The 16,651-nt window shown below is 53.6% G+C and overlaps 1 protein-coding gene across 5 annotated transcripts in view; it reads left to right on the top strand.

Moving 5' to 3' along the window:
* Positions 1–16,651, top strand: part of LOC104482544 (cyclic AMP-dependent transcription factor ATF-7) — a 64,459-nt gene that overhangs the window by 13,812 nt on the left and 33,996 nt on the right. For 3 of the 5 annotated variants that reach the window (XM_086768866.1, XM_086768862.1, XM_086768863.1), the window contains exon 2: positions 6,207–6,275. The exons of 1 other annotated variant lie outside the window; for it this stretch is intronic. In XM_086768866.1, coding sequence (XP_086624992.1) covers positions 6,228–6,275 — 48 coding nt within the window. In that variant the 5' untranslated portion in view covers positions 6,207–6,227. Of the gene's footprint in view, positions 1–5,204; positions 5,322–6,206; positions 6,276–16,651 lie in introns of those variants that run through there. One more of the 5 variants, XM_086768864.1, reaches the window with a different exon arrangement.

Here is a 16,651-nt window from a genome sequence, read left to right as displayed (position 1 = left end):
GAGGCGGGGGGAGATTGGGATGAGCAGGGTGCGTGCGTGGGTGTCTGGGGAGCAGGGGTGACTGAGAAGTGCAGCAGGAATGGTGGGCAAAGGCAGGACTTTCCTATGAGACCGGGGGGAATTGTCTGGGAGGGCCTGAGCTGGGGGAAGTGAGCTGTCTACTGCAAAGACTTTTGAGTAGAAGATCCTAGACCGGACCCGCTTCCTGCTTCCCATCCCAGCGATTCATTTGCGCTCTCCTGTTTGCTGATGGACTTCTGTGAAAAGCCGTAAGGAAGAATAACAGCAAAGCAACTTCCAAAGCCCCCTTCGGAAAAGTGTGTGGAGCTCTCCATCCCTAAAGCGGTGGTGGTGGGGAGGTTGTGAGTCTCCTCCAAATTACGATATGCTTTGTCGTCACAAAACTGGTAAAGGCTTGTCCAGCTCTAACTGTGGCCTTACAGGGCTCTTTGGGAAGACCCTTTTCTTCTCTTTCCATGGTGCAGAAGGGGGCACAGCGAACATCGTGGCGTGTAATCTCTTCCTGCGCTGGCACCGGTGCTGCGGGCGCTGCCCTTCCCTGCCGTCTGTCTACCAGCCCTTTGCTGGGGCTTGCCTGGATTAGGGATCCTCGAGCTGATCCGGTCTACGCCAGGCGCTGCAAACAGGTTGGTTAAAACCTAGTTCTGAATCTGCTTGATCTGAGGTGATAGGTGTATCTTCTGAAACCTGGAGAAGACCTTCTGTTAGATGTAAACTTTCAGAGGAACAGCTCAAAAGTGGTGAGTGGTCCCCTCTTCAGCGCAGCGCTGTCGAGGCCTGTATGTCTCTCGGTGTCCGTTCCGGCGGTGAGTTGCCACCTCCTTCATCGCCGAGAGCGAGCTCTCGTGCCCAGGTTCAGCTCGTGATAGATTTTTTCATTTACGAGCCTCCCTGGTTCTAAGGGGATTTTGTATGGTTTGAGTTCTGCAGGTGCTAATTTGGTATTTTGATTTGTTTGAGGGTTTTCTTTTTTTTTTAATTCTCTTGACTCTTCACCAGGGAATTCTTCCAGCGAGTTCCAGGTGGGTCTGCTGACTGCATTATTTATTAAGCAATCTGCAGCGTGCTTGGTGTATCGCACACAAAATTGATGTGGCGGCTGCACCACCACGTTCGCGCTCTTGACTCAGATTTTCCAACGCCTCCAAGTAAAGTAGATTGTCTCCAGTTCTTTCTTCATCAGACCAGTAATCATCTCCAAAACAACGTCTTGTAGTTCTTCTGAACCCAGCAGAAGCCCTCTGCGCTCGCTAAGGCCCCAGGCTGCCCAAAATGCTCTGTTGTTAACGGACATTTAAACCGTGCTGCCTCATAGCGCGCACAGCAAAACACTTCATTTTATTACGCGTCAGCTGTGATTTGATTGCTTTTTCCTTTTAAGACACGTGATCCCTCCCGGCTGAGGACCTGAATTAACAAAAGGCTTTGCGCACAAGTTCCTTGTGGAATCAAAACTTTAGATATCTTCATACCTAACAAACGCGAGTAGTACGGCGGTTGAATAAGGGGAGCCTACGCGGGCGTGCGTTTAGTCTCCAGAGGGTTTGTTTTCTCTAGCTGCGAAACCATCTGCAGTGGCTCGCCCACGATCAGGGCACAAGGCGGTGACGGAGCTGCGTGTTGGACTTGGTTGAAGGTTGCTGCGGGGCTCTGCCGTGCTCCGTTTGCAGGAGAGCCCCTTGTCTCTCGGTGCCATCGCGACACGTGCCTCCTGCGTCCGCTCGATGACACGCACCGAACGGCTCCGCGTAATATTGCTCGTTTATCTCCGTGCCAGAAGTAGGAAGAGGCGATGTCCCCAACAAATCAAGAACAAGACTAACTTCAGGAAAGAGTCGTCGCTGCTCTGTCAGCGCTGACAGCCCTGGATGAGCGGGGCTGGACAATGGTGAGGTGAGGCCGTTGTCCGGCGCTGCGGACGTCCCCTTGCGATGCTGCGGTCGCTTTGCTGAGGAATAAAAGTTGCGGCTGAAGGTGGGAACGAGATCCACTACAGCGCAGATGCACCCTGGGATGCTAAGCTCGTGTTTATTCTGTTTTCCGCGTGCTGCGCGTGCTCAGAGGAGCTGCTCCCGTCGAGAGCACTGCTCCACAGAAGCTCGTCGACAGAAAATTCCTCCTGTGCCACTGCAAGGGGTGCCTGGTTATCAGCGCGACAGACGGACTGCTGCGACGCGCGGCGTGGGGTTCGCTTCCTCTTACAGCCAGCCTGTAGGTCATTCGCGTGAGTTAATAAGGCGAGAGAGAGCGAAAAACACGCGTACGGGCTTGGGGAGCGCAGCCTGTTTTGGCTGAAAGCGTGTCTTCGGTTTTCCGTGAGCAGCAGCTGCTTGTCAGGGCTGCGCTGACAGAACTTTGAAGCACGCTTCGGTAATCTGTCTGCGTTTCTTCGCTTCCCCTTGCTGTTCCCAACATGCTAAAAATCATCAAAACAGTGAAATACTGTCCCGCGGCTGCAGGAAGAGGAATGAGAATGTGTTCCCGGTATCCAATCATCTGCTTATTCTGCCTGTTCTTAAGAACAGAATTTATTGAAGCAATTTATCCTGCCTAAATGTGATATAAATCTGAGCACATGTATGTACATACCAGTCATACTCGGTAGCGAACAAGCAGCTAAATCTTTCTTTAAAGAATGAGTGAATCCTCCTGACGCTTTGCAAGATCAAGTAAACTGAGGTTTTTGCAGATTTTTTTTATTTTTTTTTTCAGTAGAGCTGCTTGTTATGCTATCAGAAGCCACTGGCAGGCAGCCCGAAATGCCATTGAGTTTTTGTTTTGTTTTCCCGTTCTCCCTTTCGGTTAGCGTTACCAGAGCCCCAGGAGTGACAGCTGATCCATTTATTTAATTTCTCAAAGAGCTCTTGCATCCATCGGAAGCATAAATACGAGGCAGAGGGACCCCAAAGTTCTTCACGTTGGCGGAGGCAGCAGGCCGCTGAGGTGACAGCGGTAAGGATGGATCTCGGACCTGCGTTAATTAAAAAAGCCTAGGGTTGGCTGCCCTGTGAAATACAGCTTTCTCCCTGCATCATCATTATGCTGCATGTTTAACGGCAAGATTTGTTTGTTGATGGAATAAACGCATCCCCAGCCTCCTCCCACGCAGCCCGGTTTCAGTGCACGAGGGTGATTTAAACAATCTCCCAACGCTTCCAGCGCCAGCCTGGCTTTGACAGCAAGGGGCATTGCAGCTGTCCTTTGAAGTTCTGTGACTTTGTGGCTCTCTTGGTGCCGTAGCCCTCAACTTGGAGCTGTTTAATCGCTTGAAAATTGTCCAGCGTGGTGCTGGACTGGTGGAGGGTTTTGGATTTTCGTGGTTCATTTGAGAACGGGCTGAAAAGCGATGCCCTGAGGGCTCCTGAGAGGTGCTCTCCTGCGGCCGCGCGCTCAGCTTGCCGGCTCTAGGTATGGCCGTTCCTGGTGCTCCTTACATCGATCGCCAAAGTGCGATCACGAACCCCTGAGCCCCCCACGGTTCAAACACGAACCCCTGAGCCCCCAGGCGTGCAAATTCGCGCCCCTCGTTTCGTCAGCAGGTAACCGACGCGTCAAAGCACGCACGAATGGTTGCCTGGATAGACATTAAGAAATCTGGAGCTCACGACTCTTGCGTCTGCCTTCAGCTTGACGGACAGCAGAGAGCGCGGCTCCGGGAGCCTTGGCCTGTTATGGGCGAGGAAGACGGGCGCGGAGTAAGACTGGGGGAAAGGGAAAAATCCAAGGTCTGGGCTGCCCAAGACAGCAATTGTCGACTCTTGCTCGGTCTGTGTCCTGATATCATCGTCTTACCGGCTGCCATACTGCAGCGGTGATGGTGAAATAACTCTGGTGGCCATCAGGTTGACGTTTGTGTTGTCTCTGGTCTGATTTCTCTCATTTTCTTACAGAAAGAGCGGTCGTTGGGCTGCCCTGTGCTAGGAGTGGGTGATGGAGGGCTAAGCCCTGTGCCTTGACTCGGTTCAGAGCTGTGGCTGTGCGGCTGCCTGGCAGGTTTGGGTGCAGTATTTTTGGCTCTTGAGTGCAGGTGATTAAGCATTCCGTTGGCTTTGTGCTTCTCTTTGCAGCATCAGGGAGTTGATCTGAGCAGAGGTTTGGTGTTACAAGGGGGTTTGGCCTCTCATCCCTCCTTGCTAGACACCGCTTTCGCGCGTTGAAACTTCCCGAGGGAGCCTGGGCTCAGAGCAGGTCGTGACAGCAGCGCGCGTGTCCGCTCCTAGGACGCAACGGATGCACGTAAGTCAGCTGCTTCAGGGCCTGGAGGAGATTCCTCTGGGAGGAGGATCTGTTGGTTGTGGAGAGGTGGAGCTGAGCCCCCCGGTTTGTTCAGCAGGCAGGAGCGATGGGTCCGTATTTTGGTTTCTTGAGTTCCCAGTTTGGAGCTCAAGATGGTAGAAAGAGTCCTGGTTTTTTGACATGTCCCCACTCAGAGTCATCCTGCTGCCACCCGTCACCTCAAGGCCAGCCTTCGCCAGGGTTTAACCTTCCAGTCCCCGGCCGCCGTTGTCCCACCCTCCCGTTCTGCACGTCCCGTTTCACCTCTGCGGGCTGTTCTGGGGGGCCGCTGCGGCGGGTGGATGTTCCTGGCCATCTTCATCGCCGTCATTACCGCGCCTGCCCCGCGCTAGGGAACGTTTTGGCCGCTCGCCCGTTGCGTTTGCCAGAGGGCTATTTATCCTTCGCGAGCGCGTGTTTGCGTAGACCCTGGAGTTTTGCTGAATAAATCCAAACATGGCCTAATGTTGTGGACGTCTCTCTCCTTTTTGTGGGAGAGGACCTGGCAGCCACTTTCTTGTAGCTTTTGGTTGCTGCCGTTGTGTGCTGCGGCCGGGCCAGTGCTCGCCGAGGGGAATTCCACCCATTTTAGCTGCCCGACCTCACGGTAACAGAAAAAAATAATATTTTTGCATGTTAAATAATAATTTATTTCCGTGTCTTTTCAATAAAAGCCGTTTTCTGTAGCACATACGTCGCCCCTCTGCTGCTAAGTCGCATTCTTGGAGCCCTTTCTCGTATAGCTCCTAAAAATAACCAGCCTCCCCGCCCTCTCGCCGCTGCTCGGTGCGTGCGCGCGTTAACGGCTCGAAATGCAGAAAGCTAACTAAAAGCGCCTGTGTCTTCGTGGCTGCGTCTTGGCCGCGTTCTGGTTTCGTTTCTGCTCTTGGCTGCAGCGAGCTGACGCGCGTCGCCGGAGCCAAGCGCCGAACTTGGAGGAAAAGATGCTGGAAGCGACGCGAACCCCCTGAAGAGACAGCATTTGCTTTATTATCGCTTTTTAAAATCCTGCCATAAAAATACCAGTGGGTGGAGGGAACCATTATTTCTTGAGCTTGAGGTGGCGGGGGTGACTTTATTTACTCTTTATTTTTTTATTAATAAGAACAGCTTCACTTGTAGCGTAACAGGACGGCGCGTTTGTTATCCCTGGCTGTAACCCGTGACAAACTGCCCTGCCGTCAGCCTCGTCGTTTACCCGCTGGGGAGCCCGATTATTGCCTTGTAAAACGGAGCACCACTCCTATAATCCCTTAATTAATTAAATGACAAATTTTAGTTCTCTCCCATTGAAAATATAACTTGTACATAGAAAGGACTAGGATTTATTTGATCGCTTCTTGCTTGCACTATTTTTTTTTTTTTTGTTTTTCCTGTGGGTTGTCACTGCCTTTCCTCATGCGTCTGTGCTTGCGAACGCTAAGGGAGGATGAGGCGGACGGTGGCCTTCCTCGACGCCCTCCGTCTGGGGGATGTTCCGTAGGTCTTTGCGAGAGACGAGCGTTGTCCCCGTTCTGCAGGCGGTGACGCTGAGAGGCAGAAAGTCCCTTGGCCCATCAGAGAATGGGTGGTGGGCCTTGGTGGGACCCCGGCCGTGGAACGCTCCTGCTCCTCTCCCGCCCGCCGGCCCGCGCCGTCTCACCGCCGTGGCTCCCAGTGAGCCCGTCTGGCTGCGACGCCGCGCTTCCTTCCCGTGTGTGAAAAATGGACCGGGCCCTCCGAATTCTTGTTTAAACTTGGGTCGGATTAATTTCTCTTCCCTGCTTGTGTCTAGGGCACAAAGAGATCCTCCTTCCCGGCGAGCGCGGCCTTGATTAATTACAGCCCTGCAAAGGGCAGCTTCTGCTCTGGATATTTTTAATTTTTTTTTAGCTTATTTAACAATTTCCTCTTCTCTCCTTTCTCTCCAGCTCAGCTCAGCTGCATGAAATATGGGAGACGACAGGCCGTTTGTGTGCAATGCCCCCGGCTGCGGACAGGTACGTTTACAGTATACTTTATTGTGAACGTGTCGCTGTGAATCAAAGTGGCTGTTTTATCACTCAGGCAAAGAGTTTAAAGCCGGTGTTTTACGTGATCACTGGAGGTAATCAGATCAGAGGATTTGCAGTGTGTAAATCCAGGTTATGAGCGAGCGTAGGCACTCCAAAGTAATGAAAGCTGCCTTGCTTCGTGGTGGATTGTTATTCTGCGGGTGTTTTCCAGGAGGCCCGCGCGGCCCGGAGAAAACGCGCTGATCTCCGGTTAATGTTTTCTGATAACGTCGCTCATCTTCTTTCAAGGCTGTTTAACCAAAGGACAGATATTCGCTCTCCGCCAGGATGAGCGAGCTGCTGCAGCGTGCTCCGTAAAGCAGCTGGGAATGTGACAGTTGATGGTTTCTGTTACGCCAACCCCAAACTGCCCCAGTCTATTTTGGGCTTCAAAAAAAAAAAAAAAAAAAAAAAGACCCATTGTGAATTTTTCCTCCATGGACAGCACGCTGGAGTTGACCGTGGCCTTGCAGGACTCCTGCTCGCTGTCCCAGGGCGAGCGATGGTTGCTTTGAACGAGCCGCGTCCCCTTTGCAGTCACAAACCTTTCTCGCGGGCTCGCCCGCGCCTTTCCGCCGCGTCTTGCTTGGTTTTGCGACGACGCTTTCCCAAAGCCGAACCTGGGGTCCCTCCGGCGCTCGGCGGTTCAGCGTCGCGGCGGCTCGCGCGCTGCCGTAGCGGGAGGAACAGGGGGATTGTGCAGTTCCTGCTGGGGCTGGTTTAACGGGAACCGTTAGAAACGGGGGCTTCCGCGGAAGCACAGCCCTGCGCAGAGCCCAGGGAGAGCTGGGTTTGTCTGTTCTGGAGCGTTTGAACCCCAAAACACCAGGATGCTTTTTGCAGGGCAGGGACTGTGGCTGTTGATTAGCTATTCAGTGATGCGCACGCACTGTGTTTTCCCGGCTGCGACCGTGGGATGTTGGGTTGCCAAACTCTTACGACTGTGAGGCGTTTGGGAGCTCTAACCGACCCCAGGGTGCTCCCCCGTCCCCTTCCCCCCGCAATTTGTCGGTGTATTTAGTATCTTAATGCCTTTTGTGGGTCTCTCAATTGAAATTAAAGATAATTCCTCGTCCCCAGGGCACGTCCTCTGAGACTGCGTGTGAGTTCTGTGACGCATCTGTTTTTATAGTGCAGAAATGGGTCAAAAAAACCTCATCTGGTGACTCTGGGGGACGGGGGCTCTTCAAAAATACGCAGAACCTCTCGGCTTTGTGGTCTTTCTAGCCCTAGTCTCATCTGAAGCGTTTTCTATCCACTTGCAGGTGATCTTCCTTTTTTTCCACCTCTTTTTTTTTTTTTTTTTTTTTTTTTTTTCTGGGCTGCTTTTTATCTTGAACTTCTTTGCCTGTGAAATTGTGCAAGTCATTTATAAAATGTATTAGCTGTATTTGAGCACTTAATGATGTGAGGACTTCAATCATACAACCTGAAAATCGGATTCAAACAAGCAATTAAGGCAAACAACAATGTATTTAAATTTAATCTCCCACAATCTCCCACAAATGACATATAAAGGTGGTTGCTTCCTCCTTTCGCTGTTCCAGACTGCTGCTTATGGGTAATTCTGACAATTCTTCATGTTAATATTGAAATGTTAGAATCTGGGTAATTCATACTGGTGTGATTCATGGTGATCTAACCTGACCTCCCGCACGGTTTCCTAGAACGTCCTTCAGTACCTGTTCGAACCAGAGCGTGTGTTAAATAATGATGATCCCAGCTTGATTTAAAATATTTCCAGTGATGGAGAATTCGCCACAGCCCGTGGTTAAGTTGTTCTAATAGTTAATTGCTCTTGCTGGTAAGGAAAAATTATGCCTTATTTCCAGTCTAAACCTCTTCGGCTGCTGCTTCCCAGCCGTGGATCTTGTTAATTTTTGTTCGTTAGGCAGAGGATCCTTCCTATCAAATTTCTGGTGTCCGTAGGTGCTTGCTGCCTGATCCAGTCATCCCTTAACAGTCCTTCAGGCTAACTAAATACACGGAGCTCCGAGCCTCTCCCCGTAAGTCCTGGTGTCTTACCTGCGTTTTTTCTGTCCCCTATTCTGTACATCAGCTTCACGTTGAAGGTTTTTAAGAGCCTTTACAAACCCTGCTCACCGCTAACGCGCAGCAGTGCCGCAGCGGTACCCGAGAGCCGTACGGACCGGCGTGGAACGATCGTCAGCTTAAATAACGTTCGGTGAGCTGCGCTTTGTGGGGCAAGTGGAGTAAAATTGGATGGTTGCGATGAGCCGGACAGGGTAGCGCAGTTGGTGGCTTTGAATATTAAAAATAAACCTGGATTTGAAGTTGGGGGGCTGGTGGTGGCCAGCAGCTGTCTGCAGGGCTCGACCTCCGAGGCACGTGCCGCGTTGTTTCCCCGGCGGCTTGTGCTGCCTTTTGGCACTGAACCCTGACCCCCGACAAGCCGCCGTGGGTCATCCCGTCAGAAATGGCTGCTTTGCCTGGGCTCGTGTGAAAGTGAAGCCTCAGGATTCTTTTAAGACATTTGGGTGCATTTTGCTCAGGAAAAAAGCTATTTAAATGGGAGGGTGCCGAGTCTCTTTGCTTATCAGGGTCAACATTTTTGGGATGGTGCCTGGCTCGCTGGGGCCCTTCACTGCCGTGGCTCCAGCGCCTCTGTTCCTTTCCCTCCTCTTTGATCCCGTGCCCAATCCATTCGCGTGTTTTTTTTTTTTATCCCTGCAGATTCCTGCTTTTCTGAGTATTCCCCTGTTTGAGGGGTTTTTGGTGGCCCGCTCCCGCTACATGGGAACGGGCTGCTCTGGTCCGGAGGGAACTGGGATGGGTTCTGGCGTTCGTTATCCGCTGGGGCGGCAGGCGTGGGGGTGAATCGCCCGGTCCTTTTTCCGCTCGCTAAAATCGGCGATCTGCCTCTCGCAGACGCTGCGCTGAGACACGCAGTAGCGTTGGGAGGTCCCGGGAGAAGGAGAAGGGAGAGCAGAGCCGAAGAAATTTGAACAGGAGACTGGAGACAATTACTGCGAAGCCAGTGATGATTTTCCCCCTTTAGGTTAAAGGAGGAAAAAAAAAATACTGCTTCCTGGTGTAATTTCTCTGAACCGTTAGCTGCTTGGTTCCCTCTGTAGCTGGTAGCAGCCCCATCTTTTATGCTCTGTACCTTTTTTTCCTGCTTTTCCTTCGCTGTCTTTATGTAGGAAAAGGCTGTAAAGCTGAACTTTCCAGGGAAGCGAGGAGGGAATGGCCACCGAAAATAGACGAGCAGATCTCGCTGTACCCCCCTGTCATCGCAGCCAGTGGGCTTTCGGTGGGTGCGTAAACATGTTGTGGTTGCTAGGTCTTTAATGGCTGTTATTTTTGGATTCTGTACGCGATCACTTCCCAACAGTGAGTCTGCTGTGGCACAGCTGACTCCTCGATGCGCCGCATATACCGCTTTTAAAAAAGATTCTTCTCAAGGTCGTTTATCTGGTTTCTCCTCCGAGAGGACAGGTGACGCATTTTTCCCGGACCCCCTTCCCTCTGGCGCGCTCTGCGTGGAGGGGGAAGCGCCGTGGCCCCCCCGTGCCGCTGTCTGAGGGTGAGGAGGGAGGCAGAGGCAGGCCCCTGCCTCCGAAACGTCTGCGGAAGGCGCAGAGCAGTGCCTCGCGTCGGGCTTCCCTTGAATCTGTTCAGTGAAACTCATCTGGGGCTGGTGCGCGCCGCTAATCGTTCCTAAAATCTTTAATCCCATTTAAAACATACCCAGTGATGAAAGGCAGCCGTAGCGCAACCCAGCGTCAGCTGTAAACTTTAGCGTTGCCATTAAAGTTGGAAGGTGTTAACTCACTAAGCCTGTGTGATGAGACAGCTCTGACTCATTAACGCAAGGTAATTAAAACTTCGGCCGTCCTGTCCAAGGCATCCAGAGCAAAGGTCTGGAAGGAAGGCGGGGGCTTCGCGTGCTCTGCTGCTGCTTCGTGACCGAGAGCCGGCGGTGGCGGAGGGACGTTGCTCGGCGCTCTCCTCTCTTGTAGAGTGGTGTTACACCCTCCCCAGGCCGCCTGACGGGCGATCCGGGCAGGCGAGCCGGCGGTGCGAAGGGTGGGTCGGGGATGGACGTGCCTCCCCAACAGCCGTGCCTCTCCTGCGGGCGCTGGGGGCCTGAGGCTTTACGAAGCGCCGTAACGGAGGAACATCTTTGTTAATAAAACCTCTTTGTCCGCTCCTGGTGCCCAAACGAATGGAGGGGCCGTAATCTGGACTATATTCTGCTGGGAGCAAGGCTTTCCCTAGCCCCTGCCTCCCCACTCCACGCCATCTCACTCTTTATCCGTGACACAAATCGTCGCTCGGGTCCCGATTCCAGTGCCACGGTTATACAGGCCGTTTCCTCAAACAATCGTTTGCTTTTTAAACGCACCTTTAATTTAACAATTTATTCCCCGTAAACCTGTGCCACTGAGGTGATGCTCGTGCAGTGTCCGAGAAACGCGAAGCCCAGAACTTTCACGAGGCCAGAAAATGATTTTTCTTCTTTGTGGTTTATTGTATCCTCTTATCTTGTCATATAATAGAAATAATGTTTATGGCGTCGAGGCCTCAGCATCGCTTGGCATTTAACCAACCTCAAAAGCAGTTTATTGCTTTGTGTACTCTGCCGCCATGACCATTATCCCTTAAATCTCTATTGCTCCGTAATATACGAGCCAACAAACGGCTGCTGCGATTGGTTCCATGTGGCGCTGAAGCTAAGGTGTGTTTTGTAGCTTGTATAATCCAAACGAATATAGATTATTCCTTTTATACGAGACCTGGGAGGGGAAAAAAATGACCCTCTTCTCTTTTCAGGAAGCGGCGAGCTCTGCTTGTCACGGTTCAGGCTTTCGAGTGGCCCGGGACACGCGCCCGCCGCGTCCGCTCGCGGGTTTGCCGCGGGATTGCCGGCCGCGGAGTTACCGCTGTCGGCAGCCCGAGCTGCGATTCGTACCGCTTGTGTCTTCATCCCAGCTTCGGGTAGGGTCCAGCTCCGCCAGTGCGAGGAACGACTCCTGGCCCTGGTCTGTCGGGCCCGGCGTCCCCGGTGAAGCGGGCTGTTCTGGGCGAGCCGTTGCGATTAAAAGCGGCAGAATGATCTCGCGAAGCGAGTGGGTGTGGAGAGCAGCCCAGAGGCGAGAGGAGGAAAGCGCCCTTTGCTTTACCACAGAGCGTCTTTCTGTCCCTGTAACTTCCAGGGTTTGCTTTGTTACCGTCCTCTCCTTCCCGTTATGGCGTAAAGCAGAAGGTGAGCAAATATTCCGTCCCTGCTGCTAGGAGCCGCCGTTATTCCCCTCGGAAAACCCAGTGGGAGCTTGCTGCCGGCCCCGGCCGGGACCACGCGTGTGCGGGACCCGAGTGCGTTCGGTTTGAACGTGAGCAGGTACAGAAAGAAACCCTTGTGCGTCGGTTTAACAGCCGCCCCGGGGTCTGCCTGCTGAGGCTGTTCCTGAGCTCGTGAAGGGAAGCCAGACCAACCGCCCAAGAAATTCGGAGAGTTAAAATCGGATCTTTGAGAAACTCCAGCCCAATTGGCCACCTGCTGTTAGGGCAAACAGGAATTTAAATGGTTGTTGAGCAGAGTTATGGCACCCTGTCCTCCAGTAGAAACGGTTGCTGTCCTGGCACGGGGACTGGGTGGGACCGGGGTTGGACGCGGGCGCGGGGTGTTTTTCCGAAAGGCTCCAGGCTCCTAACACCCGCTGATTTGATGAGGTAGGAGCGGCTGTGTCTTTGGAAATCTGGGCCGTATTAATCAGGAGAATGGCTTCTGTGGGGCAGGGCGGACAGGGCTGGTGAGGGTGGCAGGACAGGAGCAGGACTTACAACTGCCCCGTCCAGGGTTACGTGACACGATCGACATCAGGTCTCAGCTCCAGGGGCCCCCAGGCACAGCGATGCCATGGGGCTGGATGCCGCGTGTCACCGTGGGACCCGAGCTAAGGGCTGGATCACACGGGAAGCGGTTCCCCGTCCGCCTGCGAGCCCTTGCAGGTGACCCCGGGCGGTACAAAGACTTCCCCCGCGTGCCCGTAAGGGTCGCTCGCCGCTGGGGTCCCCTCTCCCAGCCAAATACTGAAATGACAAACTGTGGCTGTGAAACGATGGAGCGAGAATAAAATCCTTCTCCGAGCTGGTTGTTATGCTCGGGCGCAGGATGCCCCTGCCTGTAGTTAGCGTGCGGAGTCACGTACGTGCTGTGTCCCTACTGCACCCCGGTGATTTGGAGAGCGGAGCCGTAAACTCGAGTTCCTTTTCTGGGCTTTAAATTGAAGGAAACGTCTGACGCTCTGCGGCCAGGAATTCCTGGCCGTGTACGCCTGCCTGCCCCCCATCTGCAGCTTTTTATTTGAAGCTGCCACAGCTGAAATAAAATCCTACAGAGAAACGTCTTGGGTAAAGGTCTTCTCTTATTTTACAGGAGCGCAGGTTTCCAGAGTTAATTATTTATTTCAAATTAAGGCCTTTGCAGCTGCAGTACCTGCACGGCAAGCACAAAATGGCAGATGCGGTGCAAATCTCCGCGCGTTCGCCGCGCGTCGCGGGTCCGCGCGGAAGCGGTGGCTGGTTGTAGTAACTCTTCAGGTTGTTAGCATCAGAAGGAGTGAATTAATTTGGATTGTAACTCATCTGTTGTCGGCAGAGCAAAACGCTGTCTCCCACCTCTCGCTGAAGGTGTTTTTGGGGCTGGGGAGGGGAAAGCTAATTTTGAATAATAATAAGCCTGAGAAGGCATCTGAAACCAGTAAACGTTTATTTTTTACACTCCTATAACTTAAAAACGGCCAAACCAATTTAAACCAAATTGGATAATAAAAAATATTGCTCCTAGGCTGAGCCCCTGTATGCCAAGTTCCAGCCTAGAATGAATTTTTATGACCAAATTATAAACCCCCTAGAAATGAAGGTTTAAAATGGAAATGTTGACAGACCTTTAACTACAAAAGCACTATAATAGAACTTCTTTTTTTGTAAAATGGCTGGTTTAAAATATAATTAAGACTTAAATATTATTTAATAGCAGCATTTCCTGTAAGTTAAAACCTTTATCATTCCTACGGCTGGGACTCGTTGCCAGCTCTGCGAACGCCGGCTCTGCTCTGCATTTGGAGCACGTGTGCGGCGCTGAACCGCCGCAGACACTTGTCTGTCAAATGGGAATGGCTCCGGACAGCTTTTCCCATTCCTCTTTTTCGAAATAAGAGCCCGGATGCCGAAGGACTCGCTGGACCTCCGCGCCAGTCCTGCGGCTCCGGGAAGAAACCGCCGCGTAAGCCTCTGCCGAGGACTCGGCGTTTAATACCGCCGAAATGCCGGTGGTTCGCTCTTCGCGGGGAAAACGTGTTTGCATCCCCTCTGGCTGATTAGCTATTAATTAGGAGTTGCGCTCTTAGCGTGCTGGCCGCTTTGGCGTTCTCGGCACCTGCTGAAGGCTTTGGGAAGCTGGGCGCCCAGCGGCCGCTCTGGCCGTGGTGAATCCGGAAGCCCCTCGCACCGCGGAGCGGCGGCTCGGAGAGTTGTCCTTGCAGGAAAAATAAAATAAAAGGCTTTTCATTTTGCGGGGGGCTTTGTGCAGGCTTTCCCCCCCCTCTCCCAGAGGGTTGCATTTGCTGTCGCACCGCGGTCCTCCCCGTGCCCTTCTTAGCGCCGGTGCCGGGCGACGGCCGCGTGCCGCGGGATGGGACGCTGCCGTGCAGCTGTCGCACCCCACCCAGCGTGGGGCTTGCTTTCCATCCCTGCCTCCTTTCTCGGACTTGCTAATTCCTCTGTTTCGCTGCCTTTCTTCTCCCTCCCTCCCTCCCCACGTGAAATGCTGCCATTTAAAAATAACCCCGGGATGGTTGCTGCGGACGCAGGGATTGTTGCGACACCCGGTTTGAAAGTGGAACTCGCCGTTGGAGAATAACAGTCACTGCATGGTGTCCTCTCCTTTTTCCTGCTGATTTTTTTTTTTTTTTGCTCTCTGCTGTCTTTTTTTTTCAGGTGAATAAGCTTCCTGGCTTTAACCCTGCAGCCAAGCACCTTCTCAGGTCGGCGTTTCTTATCGGGGATGCTGTTAGTGGGATGCAGCGAGATCTTCACCTTAATTTCTTGGGCTGATAGGTTTTGTACTGGGGTTTTTTTATTTAAAAAGTCTCCATTAGAAAACAACACTAGAAAGCAACGTAACCTGGAAATCGGGGATGCTTGTAGCTGAAGCTCTGCGACGCTACGAGCGCGCTTGTACGTGCGCGCGCTCTCGCTCGCCCTCCTCCCTCGTGGGAGCTGCAGGAGACGCTCTCCCTTCCGCAGCCACGTGTGAAGGGCTGGGTGCGCGGGAGCAGCTTTTCCCTCCCACGCCGGGACGGCCGCGAGCTGGGACGTCCACCCCCGCGGCCGTGCTGGGAGGAGGCTCTTTGCAAGGGCAGGCGTTGCAGCGAAATTGAGCCGGAGACTGTTGTTCTGTGTGTTTTCGGCTGTCGCCGTGTCCTCCTCCCGTGCGCGCTGTGCGTGCGGCGCTGGAATTTGACTGGGAAACGGTCGCTGCGGTGGATGTGCTCGAGAAGGCTCTGCTGCATCTTCCACTAGAAACCTCCCTGTGGGGTTTTTGTGTGTGAAATAATTGCTTACTAGCACAAATCGGTTTAACGCCTATCTGGAGGAGATAGGTAACTTCGGCTTGTGTTGGTTCCTCTCTACTTTGCACTTTCTCAGAAGCGTTAGGGCGCTGGGTTTGCAGCGCGGTTTGGGAACAGCGTTTACAGTTCTGTGGCAGTGAACGCCTGTTCTAGAGCAAGCCCTCGTTAGGGTTTCCTAGCCGTTTTGGCTGCTGCAGGAATTAAAGTGAAGAAAGCTGCGTGGTTTCTCCCCGCTATCGCCTCAGAGATGCTGTGCCGAGGCTGCAGAATACCTAATAGCGCCTTAAAATATGCAGAAGCCGGCTTTACTGCAGGTCCTGACAAAGAAAACGCCATCGGAGGATGAGCCGTGCTGCAAAGCGTCAGCTGGCCGTCCGCCGCCGCCGTATCGGGCACGCTCTCCCGTCGCCTCGTTAGCGTGCTCCTTCATTTTGGCGTAAAGCTGGAGCCTACGAGGCGGCGCACAACCAGCAGACCCATTTTGCATGGCAATAGACTGGCCAGTAATGGATCTGATTGCCCTTTTGGAGCACCTCTCGTCCCAAAGGATTCCTCAACCGGTCGCAAATCACGCGGAAACGCGCCTGCCGCCGAGCTGCGGCGCTGGGGAAGGTGGGGCGGCGGTCTCCGTGCGGAGGGAGCCCGTCCTGCCGGCGAGAGCGGGGCCGAGAGCTCGGAGGCAGCAGTGCAATTTTCTTTAGAGCTTAAAGAAACCGGGTTTAACCTTCCTCGTTTCGGAGGAAGGGCGAGGAGCAGCGCTGCGGGGCGTCGAGCCTCATTTCTAGGGAAAGCTGGGCGGTTAAGCCATCTGCTTTTCGATGGGTGATTTGCAGAGTCAGCAGCTATAAATACGCAGAGAGAGCGCGAGCGCGCGGCACGATGTGCTCCTGTGTACACGGTCACATCCTGGCGTACGTGTACCCACGTAGACGTGAGCACGAACACGTCCCGGCCAGCCATCTCCCTTTCTTCGGGCCGTTGGATGCCGCGTCCTCGAGGGCCGCGGGACGGGGAGTCGGCAGCGGTCGTTACTCCGTGTGTCCATGCAGGAGAACGCCCCCCGCTTGAAAAGCGGCCTCTGCGCCGCGCCGGGGGTGCGGTTTCGCAGGGCGTCCGTTGACGCGCGCGCTGGACGCGGGGCTTTGCCGCCCACGCATCCCCGTTTGCGGAGCGCGCCAGAACCCCCGCGCACGCCTCGCGCCGGCAGCGACCCGTCGGTCACGCCGCTCGCGGGCCGGCGAAGCCCGTCGCGCCGCAACTGGGCGCCTCTAATGATTTAAATTGATTTAAATTTCGGCGGTGGTTTGGTTTTGTTTCGCAGGACCGTCCCCTCGTCGTTCCCAGGTTGCAGGACCGTTTCCACTTTCTGCAGCAGGGGGAACGAGGAGGCAGCGTTTCCTCTTTCTTGGGAGCGTCAGGGCTGCAGAAATACCCCAGCGCGGCTCCGTACTGGCGAGGAATGGTTTCTTCTCCTTTTTGATTTACGGGAGTCTCACCCCCGTGGAGTTCCTGCTCCGAAGGAACTGATCTCAGCCCAGTCCTTACCTAGAGCTCCAGCTCGACATCAGAAATGCAAACCGCGTCTCGCGCTAGCGCGAAGCCGTAAATTGAGCCAGGCTCTTTTATGAACTTTAAATTAGACTGATCTAAAAGCTTCCTTGCGGTCTTGAGCTTATTGGGAGCGGGAAGCTGCCGGCGCTGCCGTGCTGGCCGCGGCGTGCG

This window comes from Chlamydotis macqueenii, chromosome 29 (genome assembly GCF_036417535.1).
Source record: "Chlamydotis macqueenii isolate bChlMac1 chromosome 29, bChlMac1.mat, whole genome shotgun sequence".
Taxonomy (NCBI): Eukaryota; Metazoa; Chordata; class Aves; order Otidiformes; family Otididae; genus Chlamydotis; species Chlamydotis macqueenii.
The sequence above is the reverse complement of the archived record's forward strand: the minus strand, read 5'-3'. Positions and strand labels throughout refer to the sequence as shown.